General features: G+C 31.5%; 1 protein-coding gene across 1 annotated transcript; it reads right to left on the bottom strand.

Moving 5' to 3' along the window:
* Positions 1 to 8,947: 8,947 nt before the first annotated feature.
* Positions 8,948 to 19,568, bottom strand: LOC134709880 (uncharacterized). Its single transcript, XM_063570009.1, has 6 exons — positions 19,546 to 19,568; positions 18,434 to 18,505; positions 16,648 to 16,799; positions 13,775 to 14,044; positions 11,899 to 11,983; positions 8,948 to 10,656 (listed from the first exon to the last, which is right to left on the bottom strand). Exons 1-6 carry the CDS (start codon positions 19,566 to 19,568, stop codon positions 10,608 to 10,610), a joined length of 651 nt encoding a protein of 216 aa, XP_063426079.1. The 3' UTR covers positions 8,948 to 10,607.
* Positions 19,569 to 23,852: the final 4,284 nt, after the last annotated feature.

Raw genomic sequence — 23,852 nt, 5'->3', positions numbered from 1 at the left:
GAAAGAAACATATATGTAACACATTAAAAAAACGACAACCACTGAATTACAGGCTCCTGACTTGGGAGAGACACACACATAAATAATGTGGCGGGTGAAACATGTTAGCGGGTCCCCCTAACCTGAAACAGTGGTATAACATAAGAACGAACTATAAAAATATGTTGAAAAACTTTAAGGCTGAACTCAGCAGAAGGACAAAAATACAAGTGGACGTGGCCGGGTACGTACTTATACATCCCGACACAAAAAGACACAATGCACAGATCTGAGAGTACTCGCAGTTATCTGACAGCTAGTTGAAATCCACTAACAACTCATAGAAAAAGAATGCATCTAAGACTAAATTATTATTATTGTTAATGTTGGTATCAGGTTTTTTTTGTAGGATCAATGGAAGTATACAGTGTCTTAATGCTAACAGTATTGAAGAATTGCTAATTTTTATAGGTCACATATGGAATTTACTGACCCCATATATACCGTATTAGGTCACTAGCACACTATGTACATGTAACCAATAATGTGGTAAATATGACAGTTGTATTGGCAGTGGCAAATATTACAGTTATAATGGTGGTAGTGGCAAAATGAAATGTAACATTTATATCGGCAGTGACAAATATTAAAATTTTATCTGTCTGCAAATAATGCATTGAGTTATTTTTGAAATATTATAAATGAAATTATAAAGTAGATTTTATCTTAATATTTAAAACTAATTCTTTCATATGAACCTAATGTGACGTGGCGTGCTTCTTTCGCTTTGTGAAAAAAAAACATGCTCTTAATTCAATAAAATTTATTTGCACATGCGTATGTTGACTACTGCAGAATAATGAATTTATCATAATTGGCATGCATTTGATATATTTCATTAACTTAAAATACTTCTAAACACTTAAATGATGTACATGTTGTTACTGACTCTAATGTGTTGCAATTCGAAATTGACCTACATACGAAAACCGTGCATGGATATACACATCATATTCGTGTTATTTTAGCCCTCACTATCGCTCTGGCAAAAATAATCACGAATATAATGCCTACCTATATTAAAACTACAATAAAGTATAGCTTGCATCAGGATTGGTTTTAAAATCTTGCGATAAAAAAAAAAAACACGTCTGTTTTCTATCTGATGAAAGGGAGACAGAAAAAATGTCTTCAGTTTACTTGGAATTCAATTTAAGACTCATTAAAAAAATGAATTCCATTTGTGTTCGTTGTAACAGTTACAAAGAAACTCAGTACCTATGTTTCGAACAAAAGGACAGTTATTTTGACTTTCTCTATAACTTAAAAGTCACAAGTAGTTATGTTTCAAATGAGCAAAACCCATTACGCTTACAACTACAAAATACCCCGAATTCACAAATGCAAAACAATTCAATCGCGAAAATTAACAGCCTAATGTATGTACGAAATCATAAATGAAAAATCAATATTAGAACCAATAAAAACAATATTGTATGACGATAAAAGATTTTACTATAGTTAATATTGATAACCATGAAATAAATTCATCCAAAGGATTATTGAGTTTATATGCATATTATATAAAACTACGTGCTTTATAAACAATATCATCATAGGAATAAAAATGTGACATTACGTATGAAAAAGAATTATACAGTACAGGCACATTTTCCAGCCAAATCTTTGTATCTTTCATAAAATTATTTAGTACAAGGTTTAGTTGAGTTGTAGTAATGAAATCCCTGGCTCAATAATTTATAAATTTCGATCAAATTAACTGTTGGTGACCTTCTGCTGTTGTTTTTTGTTTGGTCGGGTTGTTGTCTCTTTGACACATTCCCCATTTCCATTCTCAATTTTATTTTTAATCTATTTCAAAAGACAACCACCCCCCCCCCCCTAAACAGTATTTTCTTATGCTGTACGACACTGTCCCAGTGTAAGGGAGGGATTAGCGCTCGAAATTATGAAATCATGTTTACCCCTACTGTCTATGGTAGCCGTTGCTGTATCTAATATATATTTTTTCGATTATTGTTTTGTAAATTAGTTATGAGTATAGTATTGTATGTTTTCCGTGTTTGAATTGTGTCACATTCTGTCATGTTGTGGCCTTATTTGTGAGCTTACTTTACCGTTTATTTCTTGTTTAACACCATCAGATGACAAATATTGTTTATAATAGTTACTTAGACTTACTATAGCTCGTACTCTATGGAGAGTGTCTGTTCTCGTTTTTAATCATGCATGCAACACTTTTTAGTTTGATACAGAAACACTGAATGGTGTTTTTGTTGAAGTTTTAAAAAAAATATTATTTCAACTTAGATGCTGGGTGACCGGTCTCTATGGGTTTTATTCCTAATAAAAAATATTACACGTACACATGTATAGCTTGCTAAAGCTAAAGCTTCTTGTTTTGTATGTTTCATACTGATTTCTCTAGAGATTGTTTTGTAGAAGTCAGTTTTATGATTGAGGAAAACGAAGTGCTAGAGAGAACCAGTCACCGGTCGACAATGTGGAAACTGACAAATTTAAGATTAGGGTCATGCGATCCAGTGCCACAAGTATAGAATTCGAACTCAAAACTTCAGTGTTGATAGGCTAGTGATACACAACTTTGACTTATTCACTACTTAGACCACATGAACACCGAGGCCCCGTGTCGTTATATAAAAAAAGAAGATGTGGTATGATTGCCAATGAGACAACTGCCACAGGTGACCAAAATGACACAGACATTAACTACTATTGGTCACCGCATGGCCTTCAACAATGAGCAACGCCCATACCGCATAAATAAACGTTAAGCTACACGAAAGCCGGAAATATTTTTATATGAGAAGGGAAAATATGAAAAAACATCTGTATGGCTGATTTCAGAGGCAACAATTTAGCTGGACAGTTTTTTTTCTAATTTTATTATATCTTTGTAATGGAAGAACATTAGGTTCAATGTTTAAGAACAACTGAGACATTGTGATACTGCAAATCCTGTTATTTGAATATCTGTTATATTAATTTTAAAATGAGTTATTTGTATAATAGCCAAAATGTTTAATCCGTTAAACAAGTCAAATGAAATTTTCTACCGCCTGAGACATACTGCATTGTGGGTAATGTTGGTTTATGTCTAGCGCTACGCACATGTTAACTTTACTAATCGATAACTGTAGAATTGTCCTTGCGTTCAAAACGTTATATTGATCTGGATCAATCTTCGTTTTAAACAAAATAAAATTGAGAATGGAAATGGGGAATGTGTCAAAGAGACAACAACCCGACCATATAAAAAAACAACAAGAGCAGAAGATCACCAACAGGTCTTCAATGTAGCGAGAAATTCCCGCACCCGGAGGCGTCTTTCAGCTGGCCGCCCCTAAACAAATATATACTAGCTCAGTGATAATGAACGCCATACTAATTTCCAAATTGTACACAATAAACTAAAATGAAAATAGTACAAGATTAACAAAGGCCAGAGGCTCCTGACTTGGGACAGGCGCAAAAATGCGGGGGGGGGGGGGAGGGGTTAAACATGTTTGTGAGATCTCAACCCTACCCCTATACCTCTAGCCAATGTAGAAAAGTCAATGTATTTTTCTTTAACTTAAAAATAAAGCAGAACAATCCTTTTTGTTACCAACTCTGTCCTGTTACCATTGTCCTGTTACTCAAGATTCTTTTATAAATTTTTATCTTGGATGGGCTTGAATTTCGAACCTGGCCGCTTTTCCAACTATTTCCTTGTACTAATGCATTCAGGAAATGATGCTCTTCACAATACATAATGGGAAAACAATCTTTTGGCTTTGTAAACGTTTCCATAGGTAAAAAAATCCCAAGTGGTAACAGGAGGGAAATCACTCCCGCGTACAATTTGTTTCTCTTTAAATTTGCAAAATGTTATTACATGCTATAGTTATAATATAAAAAGACAAATGAGGTGCAAGTTTATTATATACTGAACGACTTTAGAAACGCAACACTCATTTTGTTGATTTTTTTAACGAAGTTTGTGATATTTGGTCTTTTTTTCTAACGCTATATGCAATATGTAATCTTTGTTTGGTGTATGGAAATATTTACTGATGTGCATGTCAGTCTGGCCGGTTTTATTTGGCCTTGACCTCATTTCACTGTTCATTACTCAGTATTCAGTTTTTTAGTTTTGGTCTGATTTTCTTAAACTATAGTCAATAATTGCTGTATTGAATGTTTTTTAAATAGACAATACATAAAGGCAACAGTAGTATACCGCTGTTCAAAACTCATAAATGCATGGACAAAAAACAAAATCGGGGTAACAAACTAAAAAAGAGGGAAACGCATTAGATATAAGAGGAGAACAACGACACAACACTGAAATGTAACACACACAGAAACGGACCAAGCATCAGACAAATCCCACGAGAAAAACAAATATAACATCAAAAACAAATACATGAATTTGGGATAGACAAGTACCGTGACACGTCTTATCGCAATGTGAATTTACACTAAAAAATAAGAGAAAACAAACGACGCAACGTTAAAATGTAACACACACAGAAACGAACAATAATATAACAATGGCCATTTTTCTGACTTGGTACAGGACATTTTTAAAATTGAGAATAGAAATGAGAAATGTTACAAAGAGACCATAACCCGACCATATCTGTAGAATAGACGACAGCAGAAGGTCACCCATATGTCTTTAATGCAGCGAGAAACTGCCGCACCCAGAGGCGTCCCTCAGCATGCCCATAAACAAATAAATATATATATACATGTACTAGTTCTGTGATAATGGACGTCATACTAAACAAATTAAAAACTAAAAACTTAAATTAAAAATAATACAAAACTAACAAAGGCCAGAGGCTCCTAACTTGGAACAGGCGCAAAAAGAGTGGGAGTAAAATATGTTTATGAGATCTCAACCCTCTCCTTATACCTCTGACCAATGTAGAAAAGTAAACGCATATAACCATACACACAATAAAATTCAGTTCAAAAGAAGTCCGAGTCCGATATCAGAAGAGGTATTAAAAGATAATAAACAAAATGACAATAATACATAAATAACAACAGACTACTAGAAGTTACTGACATGTCAGCTCCAGACCTCAATTAAACTGATTTTAAGATTACGTCTTCATCATAGAAATATCAGACAACTCCCGTTAGGGATTCAGTATTATACAACCAAAAAATATTTAAGAGAAGACTATAACCCGTGTCATGCCAGCAACTGGTTTTTAAATAAATGTATTTAATTCCGATGTAAAGATGTGAAAACAATATTAAAGCCAAACTATGCAAACTTTAATGACCCGGCAACAGAATCGTACTATATCCCTTCTTCATAAGTTTGTTAAAAGGTGTTTTTTTTTTATCTTCTAATGTTCCTTGTTGTCGTTTGTTGATGTGATTCATATGTGTTTCTCGTTCTTTATATATATTACATCGTTGTTTTTCCCGTTTGAATAGTTGAACACTAGTCATTTTGGGAACACTTTATAGCTTATTGTTTGATGTGAACCATGACTCTGTTGAAGACCGTTCTTTGACCTATAACGGTTTTTATTTTAAAAATTGCGACTTAGAAGGCAAACTGTCTCATTGGCACTCATACCACATCTTCTAATATCTAGAGAAACGTAAACTAGCTTCACATTTGGGAGTTCATTTTTAGCTAAAATGCCAACGCACATTCATTCCAATTAAGGGCATACGATACAGTTACAGGGGAGGTAATGACGTTGCTAACGTAAAATGTTATTTTCGCGACGTCAAACTGTGACATATCGGGAAAAGATGCATTTTTCGACTTATTTTTATCATTCAAACTGATTTAATTTGAAAACGAGTTCATGGACCCCTATTTTTCAAAACAGCAATTTGTTTCATTTTGAAGGGAGATTATGTGACCCAAATTTTATAAAACTGTAAATAGAGGATTTTTTTTAATTTTGATAAACATGCAGAAAAACATGACGTATTTTCCTCAATTCATAAACATTTGATAAATATGAGTTTTTTCTGAATAAAAAATGCCTAATTTTTTTAGATACTTATAAAATACAGAAATTACCGATTATTTAACAAAAAACAATTTGTATTTATCTTTTATAACCAAAAAGTTATGTCTTTCTTTCGAAAAAGAAATTACGGCCACAAATCTGAATATTGAGCAAATATACAAAATTTCGACCTCATTTTACTCAAAAAGTAGCACATGAAGGTATATTTTTCATTACATATTTGATTTAATCAGGTAAAAAATAGCCTATATGCAAATTTTCACGAACTTGTAAATACAGGATCAAAACTGTATCGTATGCCCTTAAAAGAAAATCTGTCTCAAAATGAACAAACTTTAAGTAATCAGCAATATCAGTCTTGACAGTATCAAACATATTTTGACTATACATTTACACAAAATGTACCAAATAAACCATACTATAAAAATAAAAGACCACAGGAACAATTATACACCTACATTTTCAAACTTTGTCTCCTAAAGACAGTCGTATCTAATTCCACCAAGCACTGACTCAAATGTCTGCTTCATTCCTGATTTGTTTTCCTAAATTAATGTATTTCAGTTAAAAACAGAAAAATCGCTGTAAAATTCAACATCAACCTCGCGGGACCAACATTTAGCATTAGTAATTCTGATTGAGATTCGGAGATGTAAACCAGAGCTTGTTTTAGTTGTAAACAGAGACGATAGATGCCAAGTGTTAAAGCACTATTGATATTTAAATAGCTAAGTTATACAAACAAACAAACAAACCCAGTGAACAAATTGTTTAATTCATTTTATCTAGTTAAGAAATGGAGCATTCAATGACTTCCAAAATGAGCTGTATTTAGAAGGAAAATGGCATATTCATCAACCTTATACAGAGAGACTGGTAAAAGAACAGTGTTCCTAGGTGTTGTTTTTATCTTTACATCTTTTGTCAACGAGGGTATCACCAAATCCGTAGCCAGTGCATGAAAGTACGAAATCTTATTTTACAATATTTTTCATTTTCTATGTATTAAGGATTAGCTCTCAGCTTTGGTGATATAATTCTGTCGTTGAGGGCTTTAAAGGGTATATTGAAATCGCTTTCAGCTGTGCATAAACCTTTAAAGGCAACAACCGAACAGTGTTTTTTTTATCTTTATTCTCCCGAACCGTGTTGTTATGAGCAGGGTTTCTTGTTGTTAATTGTTCTTAAGAGCAGGGTTTCTTAATAGACCACTTTCGAGTTCATCCGTCACCGGCAAAAACTCGTCAATTATACACGCCTTTATGACGTCACTTACCAGATAGAGGGGCTCGCCTGTATCCCTGCACTATTTACGTTCATCAAGCGTCTTAGTGATCGTCTTTGTGCAGGATAAACTAGAAATAATGGTTGCTCTGTAGGTACTTACTGACATTTCCCTAATGACAGCAGTAATGATTGTCAATTTTGAGAATTCAATTTGCCGAATATTTCGTACAATATAGGATTATAGTTTTCCAACCACTCGCTCAACATTGGAAGGAAGTGACGACGCCCCTAAACGCACAAATGACGATGATAAAGGCGCGTATAATTGACGAGTTTTTTCCGGTGACGGGTGAACTCGAAAGTGGTCTATTGTGCAATGCATAATCGTATTTCTAAGATGTTATATTAAATGTAAATTAACTTTTTAAAGATGTTTACAAATGTTTTGCAACGATGCAAATACTAAACTTTGGAGTAAAAAAATATCTCTATCAATGAATTAAACAAACCAATATTCATTTCATTTAACAGATTTATAGAGAGAACATGTACTTAACGTGAATGTAAATAAAACAATAGGGAAATTTAAAGTTAAGAGTTCTAAGCAAGGGAAATAATAATATTTTTTTCATAATAATCCTGCGCCACATCACAAAATTTTGCTGGTGCGTTGTTGTTTTCCTATCTTTTCGGGGTAAGGTAATAAATGTGTATACATGGGTTCACACATACACTCATGTGTATTATATTTTAAGCATAAAAACAAAACGTTAATTAAGAAAATTGAAAAATCCTCAACACAAAAACATTTTCATTTTTGAGAAAAAAAATTAAAGATGAAAATTCAACATCTTTCATTTTTCAATTTTTAAAGGCGAATTGATAAATGCTGCACGATGGAGCATTTTTCATTTTAAATCAAATTGAAAAATGCTCCACGTTTTAGCCTTTTTCATTTTTCAGAATTTTATGGCAAATTAAAAATGCTTAAGATTAGCAATTTCAATATTTTGTCCATCAGACGGATATTGAAATTTCTTTCTTTTCTAAAACAATCAAATTCAAATGTTTTTATTTATTCAAACTGTTGATAAGATGAAATCTTTTACTTTTAATATTATCCTCGTGAAATCAAATAATGTATAAATGTCATGAAAATTACAAATTTAAATTCTGTTTCCGAAAATGATTTTTCAGAAGTGACTTCAACAGATGTTTGTTACATTTATCAAACCAACTGATTTTAAAATTTGTAGAGTATTTTGCAAAATCTCTTTGTTCAGCTTAAAATGAAAAATGTTTAGCGTAAATATGCACGGTCTTTAGTGGATAGGTCTTTTCTTTATTTTGATAATGGACGTCATTCTAAACTCCAAATTGTAAACAAGAAACTGTTTCATCGTGTAGATAACGTCTTTCAGTTCGAAATAGATTTTCCATTTGAACACTTTTCATTTTCAGCCAATGAGTTTGAATTTCCTTTGATATATGTCGCTTCTCTTTAAATTTTGTTGTCACTGATAATATTTTTGTAGTCGAATGTCTTACGTACACAATGATAAGACTAGTATCTTTGGAACTATTTTAATACCCCCATATATTACATGATACACAACTAAAACGTTACATGAACTAGAAACTAGTAGATAATTGTAAAATTAATTGACCAAACAAGCCAAAAAAAATAAATTAAAAAAATACCACAATGTATTATATATAATGGTTGCATTATTTTGCATACAATAAGGGCAGAAAACAAGAAATAAAAACATAACAAATCAGCAGAACTAAATTAAAAGCAACAGTACTAGTATAACATACATTTCTATATCCCTTTTATTTTTAAACCAATCGAATACATATCAATAAATCTATTAAACTTTATATCGATGACATACAAAATTGGAACTTAACATACAGATGTTATAGATTCAATTTGTTTTAATTTCTTGAATAATATTGTGCTACTTTTATTGATAGATATATATATTTATATTCTAATATAAAGTAAACCTGCAAGACAACATATAATTAATAAAAGTATTAATTTACATTACAAAATGAAGCACTCATTCAAGATGATAATTACGTAATACTGTATGAAATCTATACAAAGAAAGACAAGCCTTTCACAACATGACTATCTCAAATTGGCGAATTTAGTCTAAATTTATAAATACCATTATGGTTAGGCCGATCAAAAATCTTAATGACAGGTTGCTGATATTTGATTTCGGAAGCCTACAATTGACTATGAAAAACTTCGGAAAAGTAGAAAGACTTAAGGATGTTCACCTCTGAGGAGCCAAAAATTACTAGAATTAAACTTTTTTTTCTTAACCTGATTTTTGAGTTTATAAAACTGTAACAAAACAATTAGTAAAGAAAAAAATCATATGGTGGTGAACTACTTTTTTTGCTATTGCCCTTTGAAAATGGCCAATTTTGATGATTTTCCCATTTTTCATCGATTGTTACCTGATTTTGGGCTATTATCGTAAAAAAAAATCACAGTTTCACAATTAAACTTGGTTTTTTTTTACTTTCTATAAGTATGAAGTGGACCAATCTGAATAAATTTTACTTACAAAAACTATAAGTAGGTGTTTATATCAGAAAGTTTTATCATATTTTGACGCTTTTTTGAGAAAAATTAACCATGTTGTTAATTTTGTATTTTTGTGATTTTTCTCAGTTTTTAGCACAAAATGCATATTATTTCAACTTTTTTGTTATAAATGATTGAAAAAATACATATCTAAGAAATTTGAAAAGATCAAAATGATATGGGATGTACATGATTCTCGTAAAAACATTTTTTGTATCTCTCACCCATTTTCTCAAAATTTTGGCTAAAAATACTGACTTGATTGGTCGTAAAATTTGAAAACAAGATTTCTCAAAAAACATTCATTCTAAATACACATTTTTTTCACAGATTTATGTTTGATTAAAATATCTTGAAAATTCATTGATGTTTTCCACTTCTGTCACATGTTTTGGAAATAATCCAAGAACGAGATTTCAACGAGACTGAACGAGACTGAAAAGTCAGAAGAATACATCCTTTAATATTACGATTTTTAAAGCAATCCACCAGATTGATTTTTTTTCAAAAATTCAATATAAGTTAAAGGTCAGTTTGTTGGAACAGGTTGTATATGTTGTAACGTACGAATACATGATGATAAACAAAAACGAAATCGGGAGGTTTTCTTTATTTTCATGAAATATAGTTAATATGCCAACAACAAAACATTGTTAACGGAGATGTTGGTAATGACATTAATGCGCCTTACGAACGGAATACTAATACCAACTAATATTTCCCCCATGGCGTAGTGGCATAGCTGGAAATTGTCTCCTTTAAGATCTGTCCGATGGTTCTATCCTTGACTTTTTCTTCATTTTCATTCTACAATTGATTAGACACACACTTTAATAACTATAAAACAGGGTGAACATCAAGGAAAGCGGGTTCACTTTGAACAAATGTTGGTATGTGTATGAATCTTAATGAAAGGGCATTTGATTCATAAAAAAATGATCAGAAACAAAATTTTATATTAAGGCTTCATTTTGATTTTATTTAAAAGTATGAAAACCAGGATTTGATAAACTCAATGAAAGTATCCTCTTTTATTTCAACTTAAGTATATGGACCACATCAACAAACGACAACTTCTAAACATCAGATTCCTGACTTAGGATAGGTGCAAACAATTGCAGCGGGTTTGACAGTTATGATGGTGCCAACCCATTACCCTTATCTGAAATAATAATTTTATTTTTTATTCATTTTTCATGAGTCTCCCCATTGAAAGCTAGAATACAAACTGTTTGTCTTACTTTGTTTCATAAAAAATTGCAAAAATCTATAGTTTTAGGGAGGGTGGGATTAATTGACATTTTCAAGGTAACCTACTTCGACGTGTTGTAGTAGTAAGTGAATCGGACTACTAACACAAATGTTCCTGGTTCGATTCCCGTTCCGGGGTGAAAATACAGGGACTGAATTATCGGCTCTCCCTTGACACCATTTGCGAGTATGGTCTTGAGTGAAACGATGATAGTCCGTTGGAAGGGGACAATAAATGGCTGACCCGTGTTAAAAGAGCGCTATATCCGTTGCAAGTAAGGGACACCCTTGTAGATTTGGAAAAAGAGCAGGCTACAAGGCAGCACTCGAACCCGCAAATATAAGTTGCAAAACTTGTTTCCCAATCCCCTATAAAAAAAATATGTTTAAACTTACGACGACGTATAAACGGGTTTCTAATAAAAAGGGCAAAAGACGGATTTTTGTTTATGTGAAACAGGATCTCACCTGCCACCATCCCTAGTTTCTGGTTGGGTAAGGGTTGCCAAGTCTTAAGTTTTCAACATTGTGTTTAGTGTATTGTTGTTTGTCCTGTGGTTTTAATTTCGTTTTCAGTAATGGTATTGTCATTTCGTTTTCGACTTATGACAATTAAAACAGACAAAAGCTAAAGTCAAAACTAGAAACTACAAAAAAAAACACAATTTTTACAGAAATCTAGAGCTGTAGTAACAAAAAATTTGCAAACAACTTATGTTTAACTCAAATGATCTTAAAGTAACAAGTCGGGATTCGTAGGTAAATTTAAAGGCATATAAAGAAGTTGTTTATCTGTACCTGTTGTATATCACACAAGTACCTAGAACTGCTCCAACGAGAATCATAATTGCAACCAAAGCTCCAACAGTTCCCACTATGTAAACTGTAAAATAAAATATGATCATTATTCAAAATAACCTCTGAAATATCAATAATATCCCTGGGCGTTTCAAGGTAAACAGTGGCGTATTTGTACTGTATGTCTTATGATCGACTGTAGGATTAAAACAAACTAAGTTTTATTTGTTAAATATGTAGTTCAAATACAATTAAAAAATCTCATATCAAGTTCAAACGATGGTCCCAGTAGATATATGTTCCTAACATGAATGTTCTAACTACAATCTCGTTCCCTCTTCACAAATTTGGCCTACCGATTTAGACATGTTAGAATTATTACCGGATGTGTGTTCTAACATGAACACCTGAAGAAGGAACTGCTATAGATTCGCAAGAAACCAATGCTTCTATATGATGACCGTATGATGTGTTTATAGGAAGTCACTCATCCTTCAAAATGATATCTTCAGGTTGGGTTGGTGTTGCACAGTCATAAAATTTTCTATGTTGTGTTTTGTGTATCACATTGTGTCTGTGTTCATAGATATAGGAAGATGTGGTGTGAGTGCCAATAAGACAACTCTCCATCCAAATAACAATTTAAAAAGTTAACAATTATAGGTTAAAGTGTTTGTTTGGTTTTGGTTTTTGTTACTCATCGCGTTGTTAGAAAATTATGCTGATGTCTTTATAGGTTGCATTTCTGTAAATATTGGCAATGCAATTTTCCATAGGAACTCCTTTTACAGCTAAAACCGTACCACTTTTATTATGAAATTTAAAAAAAATCTTATTCTAGAATTGAAAGTTCATATGCACCACCATTTTTTTCAAAGGGCTGTGCTATATAGTTTCAACGTGTGTTTTCCCTGAACTGCTCAAATTTTAAACTAACACTAATTTTCTTAACTAACCCTACCTCGAATGAAAGTTTACCACAGATTTCAATGTAAACAACATGTTTATTTACTGGTAAAATTCCCATGTTATGTCTTTGTGAGATGGAACACAGAGAGCATAACTGGGAACCAGTGTGTAAACAAAATTAATTTTCTATGAATATTCAAGATATCCCAAAACGAGGCGTGTTTTGAGAAACAGCTGTATTTACAAAGTGCAACCTCTAGTATTTTTTTGCCTTTTTTATGGGGTGCTCAAAACCAAATTTTTAAACCTATTTATCACATGTCTACATTTTGCAAGCAAACCGACGAAGATAGCGTAATTTATATTTATATATCATATTTATACGTAAAAGGAGATGTTATTTGAATGCAAAAATGTAAACATCAACATAAAACAACAAAGACATTTTTATATCTCCTTCATTATACGCCGTCTCATTATCTAGTATGTTGGCATGCACTGACGTTGTCATCCTTCGTCTTTTAATATTTGCGAGTTTGTGAATCTCTTTCTTGATTAATTAATAATTTTTTACTTTAAGTGTCACCTGTTTTAAGTTATTCGTTTATAAATTTTATTTATTACATGTTTCAGACTAAGGAATCTGTTTTCAACTTACACTGTGCATGCGACTGGGGGCGAACTGTAAGTAACTAAGGAGAAAGATCAAAGTTGTGCCTCTTGGAAATTGTTTCCACAATTATTTCTATTCAAAATATATTATTATGGTAGACAAATAAACTCATCATAGATACCAGGATTATTATTTTTTCTATTTGCGTCAGACGCTCGTTTCGTCTCTAAAAGATTCATCAGTGACAATCGAATATAAAAAATTAAAAGGGCAAAATAAAGCACGAAGTTGAAGAAAAAAGATATCCGAAATGAAAAATATACTATATTGTAATGATAATATCGATATACTTACGAGTAGCTAGTGTGCCAGTTGTGCTTTCTCCCGTTGATGCCAGTGATGGACCATCATTTGTTGATGCTACTGTTGTTCCCTCATTTTCTGATGTCAATGGTGTGTCTTCGTTCATTGATGTAACTGGTGTGTCCTCTTTCGTTGATGTCACTGGTGTGTCCTCTTTCGCTGATGTCAATGGTGTGTCTTCTGTCATTGATGTAACAGTTGTGCTGTCTATTGTTGATAAAACTGTTGTGCTTTCTTCTGTTTTAAATGCTGTAGTACCTTCTGTTACAATAATAATATACAGATTATGTACAACTTGGAGTTTAGTATGGCGTTTATTATCACTGAACAAATATACATATATTTGTTAAGGAGCCAGCTGAAGGGCGTCACCGGGTGCAGAAATTTCTCGCTGCATGGAAGACCTGTTGGTGACCTTCTGATGTTGTCTATTCTATGGTAGGGTTGTTGTCTCTTTGACACATTCCCCATTTACATTCTTAGTTTAGGATTAATTGAGTGCTGATTAATACTATTCAGTTTCAAATATCACAGAATGAATAAACGAATAATATGATAACTTGGTTCGGTAATGAAGGTCGACTGGGATGGAAAGTGGGATATTTGAACTGTAACTGGACAATGTATGTTTGTTATGGAAAATGCATATTTTAAGGTTTTGATTGTCGTGGAACACACCGAGGGTGTGATTAAATGAAAGACCGACCGTAGGAAGATTTTTCGGTTTGGGTAATTCTGACACCCCGAGGTGTGTTCTACGAGTAAAAATACCTTAAAATATGCAAAATCTGACTTATATACCGTTAAAAAATATTGTTTTTTTTATAAAGATTTGCCAAATTTAGTATCCTATTTTACCGACCACACTAAAGTAAAATATTCCTTTCTAATGTGTTTTGGTTTCAATACGTCCTACGGATCATTTAGAATGTGAAATAAAACCCACTAATTATTCAAAATATAAACGTTTTAAAAAATATTATCCATACCTAATAAAAAAAATACTACTGTTACTGCATGCAGAAAGAAACAAATGGATTTTTACCATCCGATAATGGTGTATGACAAGTACAAGACACGACACATTGTAAGTAATTTATTGTACCAACTAAGTTTGTTCGAAAAGGGAGGGGTATTTTATTTTCTACTTGTAATGACATTTCTATCGTGGAAAAGTGGTTATTTTTTTTAAACAATTTTGATTGAATCGAATGAATTATTGACACGAAGACGAGAAAAAAATACATTTAGGTCATAGTATGACTTCCTATTCAGTGTGTATCGTCCTGAACATGCATTATATATTTGCCACTTTACGTTAGGTAAACAACCAACAATCAATTAACTTATTCAGTGTGACTCAATACGATTGTCAAAATTATTCTGTATTGGAGCGATAAATTAACCAAACTTCAAGTATATTTGTTTCTAAAATTGCATTGCGGGCAAAGACGATTTCTTTTACACCTATCGAATTTGATTTTGAAGTAAATTAAAGATAGGATTTTTATTAAGGAAAATAATGACCTCACACAGGTCATTATTTCATTCCTTCGGGCATATTTTATTGACTAATGGTATCGTCCGGGTTGATTCTGAAGAATAATGACCTTTGGTTCTGAAAGAAAATAACTTCATATAGGTATATAACCACAAAAATATTGAACTTCGATGAAAATTCCTAACTGAAAATCCTTAACCCAATGTCAAAATCAAAGTTCAAGCACATCATTTGAATGGACAGCAAATATCATATTCCTGACTTGGTACAAGCATTTTCATATGTAGACAATGGTAGATTAAAAGTGGTTGTTTAGCTACCTTTACCTCTAACTTGTGTAACAGTCGTATACAATTCCATTAAACTGACAAATACGTGTGAACAAAACAAACAGACATAATAACTGAAAATGTCAAAATTAAGCGTTTAAGGGTACAGTTTGAAAGTGTGGAATATAACAGGCTAACTTGTCATTAGGTTGTTGCAAGGTTCATTATCATGTAAAGTGCGTAGTTATCAGCCTTCATTGTCCGTCAGATATGTATGACGTTCTGCTTCCGATGGGATGTGGCTGTGCACTTATTTATCTCTCAATTACCCAAGATGTTTACTCGAGGACAGGAGACGTCACCGACTGACCATATCTATATATCACAGTAAAATTGCAACTTAAAGTTTGAATTACTGGCAAATCTCATAGATTTCTTATCGATAAAAAAAATTATAAAAAACCAATAAAATACACTTTTGCCGATTATTAAGGGTGAGCATATGAATTTATGTAAATAATTTTACGATTGAGGCATTAACAAATAAATTCTCAAAGTAAATGAATGTTAACAAAATAAAAAAGATTAGAAACCGGCATTCCATCTTAAACTGATGAAACTGAGTCCACGGTTGAAATTAATCTAAAACTCAATCGTATGTATGACACACCATATATAACGAAAAATACCAAAAGGAACAGTCAAACTCATAAATCGAAAATAAACTGACAACGCCATGACACATACAAATGACAAAACATTGAAAACTAAAAAATTAGCAACGCGAACCGCACCGAAAACTAGGGTTGATCTCATGTGCTCCGGAAGGGTAAGGTGGCTTGTTAGTCTTGCTCCAAATTATCTAAATAATATTCGATTTATACATGTGTATTTTTATCTTGTAACGTTTTGATACAATAAACTAAATATGAATAAATTTAACATGTTAAATTGAGAATAGAAATGGGGAATGTGTCTATGAGACAACAACACAATCAAAGAACAGAAAGGTGCAGATACTGTATTAGAAATATCATTTTGAAAAGACTTTTCAACTGTTTACTCATTGTATATCGGGGATAGGACTATATTACCTGCACATTCGGTGACGTTATAATCTAATACACGAGTTGATGTGCCATTACATGTTGCTGATGCATCCGACAAATGTGTATTGTTTAGTAAAAACAGCTTGAAATTATACATTTCACAGTCAAGACAGTCCAGTGGGTTGTTGTCTAATGACCTGTTGAGACAAACATTGAAATTTATTTTTACTTTATTATTCGAAGCATGCAAATCGGATACATATTACAAATACATTCCTTTTTTCAAATTTATGTAAAAATGTTTTCAATATACTTACAAAAGTTTAAATATCTTTTGGATACAAGAAGACAAGTAAATGAATCTTATTTTCCAAAGTATTATTATGTATCTTATCTTCAATAAAAACAATTTCAGTTTAGCCGTAATTTTATTTTATTGAGGGGTTTTCAGTTTTTTTTTTAGACAAGCTGTACATTTTGTTAGAGGCATTTGTAATCAGGTTTGATAATTAAAGATTATAGTTGTTTATCTCGACGAGTTTAATTTTCACGCCTGAGTCGGTACGGTGAACGCGAAAAAAACCAATCTAGTTGAAAGGACCAATCATAATCTATATATCGCTATTTTACCTATGACAATGTTATTAATGAGTCAATTTCAATAGAAACGTTAAGTCCCCCTATAGTCTAGCGATAATTTTTTTGATATACCTGGACTACGTTAAGAAAAGAAGTTATCAATCAGTAAAATCAAAGGAAAATTTCGTAAAATGGCGATAATAAAAATTGTAAAGATCTGATATATTGATTCGATCTTATTCAGTTAATGGTATTGAATACAATGTTTGACCTCGTTTTCCCTCGAGCAATAATAACTAAATTTCTAGTTCATAACTTAAAGAAGACTAATTAGTGTATCATCGTTTCACCAAGATAGTAGTAATGTTTTTCGAACGTACAAATATGCGGAGTACAAATTTCATTCTACACATTTTTATTTCATAAAGGCAATCACATGTCACTGGCGAAGCTTAAATTGACAACGTGTTTTAAGGATGGAGAGGATTGAGCCATACCACATCTTCTAATATCTATTTAGATAAAGTGTTCATCCTGTTTCGGGGGGTTGTCGTTTGCTTCAACGTTTACACAGTGATCGTTAAACTTATAGTCGAAGACCAAATACAGTGTTAAAGGAAGAAACAACTACGTATACGAAAAGACGCACAACAGTCAACAAAAGGTACTGAACTTCGTGGAAAAGTCCCTAATTAAGGTGGTACCCAACACTTTCACTAAAATAATTTGGCTCGTTTAATTTTCATAAAATTTTGTCAAAGTATTAATTTTGACCCTTTAACAAAACTATAAAAATTTCAAAAATTTTAATCCAACCGTTTTGTCAGAAAAATTACACTGGTTATATAGCAGTTTGACAAACACAAATTTTGATCATTGAGAAGCTTTATATTCTTTTTACAACACAACGTCATTTAAACGTTTAACTAACTTTACAGAGTTATCTCCCTGTAGTGTTAGGTACCACCTTAAACAGCAGAATCCAGGTTTAAAACAATGAGCTTTTTTAACTTTTCATAAACATGAATCAATATTAAGGTATGATAAAAACTATACAAAAGTCGGAATATCTTTTCTTATCTGTAAAAGAGAGACAAGTTTATCTAAATACAAAACAGACATACATGTAAGGACTCATGCAAATCAATTAACAAATACAAATATTCTGTTAACATAATAAACTTGAGATGTGATGTCATATCATTGAAGACTGATTTGTTTCTTCTTTTAAGATTGCAATTATTATACATACAGGGTGTTAAGTGCTGGTATGTCTTGAAATGTTCCTTCCTGTATTGTAGTTATTTGATTGTTGTTCAATTCTCTGAAACAAAAACATAAATAGTCCTGTTAATTGTATTCTTCAGTGTAGAAATGATGCATTTTAATGCATTCATTTTGTATAAAAAGAGGGACGAAAGATACAAAAGGGACAGTCAAACTCATAAATCTAAAACAAACTGACAACGCCAAGGCTAAAAATGAAAAAGAAAAACAGAAAAACAATAGTACACACGACACAACATAGACAACTAAAGAATAAACAACACGAATGGTATAAATGGTTCTGATCGGATGACAACAAGCATATATACCCTTCTCTGTATACCTTTATTTATTCTGCAATGTGTTGACATGTTATTTATTTCATATTAATTACAAATACACATTGTGTATCATCAGATATCCTTTCAATCTCATTTTATTACATTTAAAGGAGAACAAGAAGTATTAGAACACTGGTGTTAATAGCCGATGCTCGAAGCTTTCATGTGACGTCATTTTGTGAAGTTCACAAACACGATACATGTTTGTTTTTATAATGATTTCTGCAGTGTGAACATTCGGTTTATCGATGTCTATTTGATAACTATTTAAAAGTCAATTACTTAAAGAAGTTTGATTGTTTTAGATCTTTTAACCGACTTTCGGAATCCTCTGGTTTTATCCATTGGAATGCCTTGAACAAAAATTGCCCAGTGACCTCTACTTGTCTTTTTATGGAACCATTAATCTTGTTATTACATTTGAAGAAGAACAAGAAGTATTAGAACACTGTGTGTCATTATGTAAAGTTCACAAAATCATTTACATATATAATGATAAACAATCTGATAAAGTCTTATACAATTTTAATTACTTTTTAACAGTTTTTGAGAACTTCAACTTGTCAATGATAAAGCTATGAAAAGTCAAGAGAGAATATTTTCACCGCTAAAATTTCAATGACTTATATCTCGAAATCAAGCAGTGTGACCTATATTTTTCGTTCTGCTCTTTGAATTCCTTTATTAATCCCCTATCTATATAAAGTAGTGTTTTGAAAAATTAGTAACTTTGAAACTGAGAAACAAACTCCCTTACAAAAAATTGTTTCTTAGAGTCATTGTTAAATAAAAGTATAAGTAAATCCAATCCATTTGAACCGAACAGGTATGTGAATGGACAAACTATTCGACGACGGAAAATTATATAACATTTTGTTCTCGGCAGCATTTATTTTACAAAATATTGTCACTATGTATACATACAGGCGATCTAGTGCGAGTAGGTCTTTAAATGCTCCTTTCTGTATTGTAGTTATTTGATTGTCGTATAAATATCTGAAACAAAACAATGAAATATTTTTAGATAATAAACAAGATAAGATTATCCTTCCAGATCACTTGAAATTTCACAGAGTTTGGGAGGTTTATTCTCTTTTATGTAAAGTTTTATGTGCTGTATTTATCTGGGTTTTTGTTTTAAACCATAGGGTTGTAAATTTATTTTTGTCTAAGTCGACTAACATCTTTCCGTATAGGCAACAGTTATGTTTTTCAGATTTGTTTACCAATTGACATTGACAGATTGTTTTCTTATAATTCACAGGATTGTTTTAATTTTTGCAATCAAAATTTGTATATAACAGCAAGAAATACAATAAGGCATACCATCCATTACATTGTACCTACACAATTACAAAGACAAAGAAAATCAGTGAATACCAGTAATCACTGAAACAACTAGTAAATACATGTAATTACTAAATTGGCTAGTAATTATATGCATTTACTGAAATGTTTAGTAATTACGTGTAATTCCTAATTTCACCTATTTACTGTAACATATATATAAGACTTTTTAATTGTTATCATTGAGTACACATACAGTTCGTATAAAGCTGGTAGGTCCTGAAATGCTCCTGGTTGTATTGTTGTTATTTGATTGCTGTATAAATATCTGAAACAAAACAATGATAATTGCGTAAGCTTATTAACAGAATATTCTTATACTTCCGAAAGCACCTTATATTACCCCGAGTTTAGGTCGGTTACGTGTTGCTTATTCTTTACTTTTATGTTATGTTTTGACTTTGTCTTCTTTTTTTTTTTTTTTTTGGGATTATATCTTAAATTTTAAAACAAAAATATCAAAAGTAAGTAATTCTAAGTAATTCTGTATTGTAGTTATTTGATTGTTGTATAGATATCTGAAACAAAACAATGAAATACATTGTACCTACACAATTATTCCACGGAGAAGTTTAAGTCAATCAATATTTGTCAACAATGGACAACTGCAGAACTTTCAAATGTCGTTCGCATTGATAACGGTAGACAAAACTCTGCCACATATAAACCATAGATTTTTTATCATTTAATTCTTAATAAAATATTATTACAATTTATACATACATTTGATATATAAGCAGTTTATATCTAAATACAAAACAGACATATGGACTCATGCAAATCAATTCATAAATATAAATATTCTGTTAACATAATAAACATGAGATGTGATGTCATTGACGACTGACGTGTTCCATCTTTTAATATTGCAAGAATTATACATACAGGGTGTTAAGTGCTGGTAGGTCTTGAAATATTCCTTGCTGTATTGTATGTATTTGATTATTGGCCAAATGGATGAAATAAATCAATAATAATGATAAACATATTTTACATCAACACATTGTTTACTCTCATTGTCAAATGGAGATTTATGTAATGTTGATGTAATACTGTAAGAGATCAATAAACAATACTAGTATATAGACAACACTAGTGTATTGACTTGAAATATCAACGGTACAAAGAAGAGGCTTAGAAACGGGGATATACAAGGCTATGTCGAGCTTTTTCTCCGTTCGGGCCTAATTCCTATATCGTCAGTATCATGAGTATGTCAAGTCAAAAACACTAAAGTGGTCCTTAAACTTGAATCATTTAGAAAATCATTTTCACTTGTTTTTTTATTGTGTTATTGTTATTCTATTATTTGAATATTAGAACCAATCCCCCTTTAAAACGGCCGTATATCTTGAACGGCAAAGTATACTGCAAAATGAAATGTACATCACCTGTCAGTGCTGACATACTTCGTTTGCATATGGACAATAAGCATACAACATAATGATTAACAGGTTTTAAACAAAAATATTAACAAGTTAATTATTTTTTCCAACAGTTGTAAAAGAAATAGGTTTGAGTTGTTCCACGCTTCGTTGTATACATTGTAAACCAGGACAGGTTATGGCAATAGTAATGAATCCGTTAATATAGTTCTGGCTCTACTAATTAAATTTTCATGAGAAAAGTGATATCGATTCGGTGACTGTTTATGATATAGAAATATACACTCAACACATTTGTGACTGCTCTAATAATACAAGTGCAGTATGCATGTTTATATAAGACCTTCTAGTTGTTATCATTGAGTTCACATACAGTTCGTATAAAGCTGATAGGCCTTGAAATGCTCCTGGTTGTATTGTTGTTATTTGATTCCACGATAAAAATCTGAAACAAAACAATGATAATGTGTAAGATAATTAACAGAATATTCTTATACTTCCTAAAGCTCCTAATATTACCCCGAGTTTAGGTCGGTTACGTGTTGCTTATTCTTTATTTTTATGATTTGTTTTGACTTTGTCTTCTTTTTTTTTTTTTTGATTATATCTTAAATTTTAAAACAAAAATATCAAAAGTAAGTAAAGAGCTGTAAAAAAGACAAAGAAAATCAGTGAATACCAGTAATCACTGAAACAACTAGTAAATACATGTAATTACTAAATTGGCTAGTAATTATATGCATTTACTGAAATGTTTAGTAATTACGTGTAATTCCTAATTTCACCTATTTACTGTAACATATATATAAGACTTTTTAATTGTTATCATTGAGTACACATACAGTTCGTATAAAGCTGGTAGGTCCTGAAATGCTCCTGGTTGTATTGTTGTTATTTGATTGCTGTATAAATATCTGAAACAAAACAATGATAATGTGTAAGATAATTAACAGAATATTCTTATACTTCCGAAAGCACCTTATATTACCCCGAGTTTAGGTCGGTTACGTGTTGCTTATTCTTTACTTTTATGTTATGTTTTGACTTTGTCTTCTTTTTTTTTTTTTTTTTTTTGGGATTATATCTTAAATTTTAAAACAAAAATATCAAAAGTAAGTAATTCTAAGTAATTCTGTATTGTAGTTATTTGATTGTTGTATAGATATCTGAAACAAAACAATGAAATATTTTTAGATAATAAACAAGATAAGATTATCCTTCCAGATCACTTGAAATTTCACAGAGTTTGGGAGGTTTATTCTCTTTTATGTAACGTTTTATGTGCTGTATTTATCTGGTTTTTTTTTAAACCATAGGGTTGTAAATTTATTTTTGTCTAAGTCGACTAACATCTTTCCGTATAGGCAACAGTTATGTTTTTCAGATTTGTTTACCAATTGACATTGACAGATTGTTTTCTTATAATTCACAGGATTGTTTTAATTTTTGCAATCAAAATTTGTATATAACAGCAAGAAATATAATAAGGCATACCATCCATTACCTACACAATTATTCCACGGAGAAGTTTAAGTCAATCAATATTTGTCAACAATGGACAACTGCAGAACTTTCAAATGTCGTTCGCATTGATAACGGTAGACAAAACTCTGCCACATATAAACCATAGATTTTTTATCATTTAATTCTTAATAAAATATTATTACAATTTATACATACATTTGATATATAAGCAGTTTATATCTAAATACAAAACAGACATATGGACTCATGCAAATCAATTCATAAATATAAATATTCTGTTAACATAATAAACATGAGATGTGATGTCATTGACGACTGACGTGTTCCATCTTTTAATATTGCAAGAATTATACATACAGGGTGTTAAGTGCTGGTAGGTCTTGAAATATTCCTTGCTGTATTGTATGTATTTGATTATCGTACAAATCGCTGAAATAAATCAATAATAATGATAAACATATTTTACATCAACACATTGTTTACTCTCATTGTCAAATAGAGATTTATGTAATGTTGATGTAATACTGTAAGTGATCAATAAACAATACTAGTATATAGACAACACTAGTGAATTGACTTGAAATATCAACGGTACAAAGAAGAGGCTTAGAATCGGGGATATACAAGGCTATGTCGATCTTTTTCGCCGTTCGGGCCTAATTCCTATATCGTCAGTATCATGAGTATGTCAAGTCAAAAACACTAAAGTGGTCCTTAAACTTGAATCATTTAGAAAATCATTTTCACTGGTTTTTTTATTGTGTTATTGTTATTCTTTTATTTGAATATTAGAACCAATCCCCCTTTAAAACGGCCGTATATCTTGAACGGCAAAATATACTGCAAA

Source organism: Mytilus trossulus, chromosome 3 (assembly GCF_036588685.1).
Source record: "Mytilus trossulus isolate FHL-02 chromosome 3, PNRI_Mtr1.1.1.hap1, whole genome shotgun sequence".
Taxonomy (NCBI): domain Eukaryota; kingdom Metazoa; phylum Mollusca; class Bivalvia; order Mytilida; family Mytilidae; genus Mytilus; species Mytilus trossulus.
This window is presented reverse-complemented; position numbering and strand designations above follow the sequence as displayed.

Coding starts and splice junctions, on each gene's coding strand:
- LOC134709880 (XM_063570009.1), bottom strand. CDS start 19,568: ATGACTCTAAGAAACAATTTTTT. Junction 18,506..19,545: donor ACTCTAAGAAACAATTTTTT/GTAAGGGAGTTT, acceptor TTTTTGTTTCAG/AGAATTGAACAACAATCAAA. Junction 11,984..13,774: donor AACTGGCACACTAGCTACTC/GTAAGTATATCG, acceptor TTTATTTTACAG/TTTACATAGTGGGAACTGTT.